At 28.2% G+C, this 862-nt stretch overlaps 1 protein-coding gene across 4 annotated transcripts in view; it reads left to right on the forward strand.

Moving 5' to 3' along the window:
* LOC106883441 (centrosomal protein of 112 kDa) overlaps positions 1-862 on the forward strand; it is a 141,344-nt gene that overhangs the window by 89,577 nt on the left and 50,905 nt on the right. For all 4 annotated transcript variants that reach the window (XM_052978267.1, XM_052978263.1, XM_052978269.1 and 1 more), the window contains exon 13: positions 358-410. In XM_052978267.1, the coding sequence (XP_052834227.1) occupies positions 358-410 (53 nt within the window). The remainder of the gene's footprint in view (positions 1-357; positions 411-862) is intronic.

Raw genomic sequence — 862 nt, forward strand, 5'->3', positions numbered from 1 at the left:
TATATATATATATATATATATATATACATATATACCTACCACTGTGTGTTTGCACACACACATATTGATAGATATACCTATCACATGCATATTTTTGTATAATGGAAAACACTGCAAATATATTTTCTTTATAAATATAAGACTTAACTTCATCACAGACTATTATACAGGAATCATAAACATTTCCACATAAAAACATTCTTATCATATTATTCTATCATGAACTGAACTTTTCTTTTTTCTTTTTTCTTTTTAGGCATTGTTCTACAAGTTCTTTTTTTTTTTCTTTTTTGCTCTATTGTCTGTCTTTTGTCTTGCTTTATTTATTGAAACCCATTTCTCGTTTTTATATTTTAGACTATCTCTGACCTCCAGAATACTATTTATAAGTTGAAGGATGATTTGAAAAGGTAGGTATTGCAGTAGAGCTTATCTCATTTCTGGAAACATCTTTCACTGAAAGAAACTGTTTTACATTAATATTAGTTTCAGCAATTTGTCTTCATAATGCTGCCAAGGTAAATATGGTTGCTTCTTTCTCAAGCAGTTTGAGAAATAAATTTCAGGAAGATACAATTACTGAAGAGTCATTTATGATATTTAGGAATGAGATTTTTATTAAAGAATTGGTTTCTATTAATATAAATGCTGACATCTTCAGCTTATTAAAGATGTAGTATTTCACAGCAAGGAAAAGCTTGCAGTAACCTTTAAACATTCTGAAAACTGTTGTATCACAGGGTTAAATGCTTGCTTCATCACTTGATTCGCTAAACTAGTATAAATAATGGGTTAGACAAAGATTTCAGTAAAAAAAACAGACTACAAATGTAGAAGATCACCTATTATTGTGTGTGTGTAT

Source organism: Octopus bimaculoides, chromosome 2 (genome assembly GCF_001194135.2).
Source record: "Octopus bimaculoides isolate UCB-OBI-ISO-001 chromosome 2, ASM119413v2, whole genome shotgun sequence".
In the NCBI taxonomy this organism is placed as follows: Eukaryota; Metazoa; Mollusca; class Cephalopoda; order Octopoda; family Octopodidae; genus Octopus; species Octopus bimaculoides.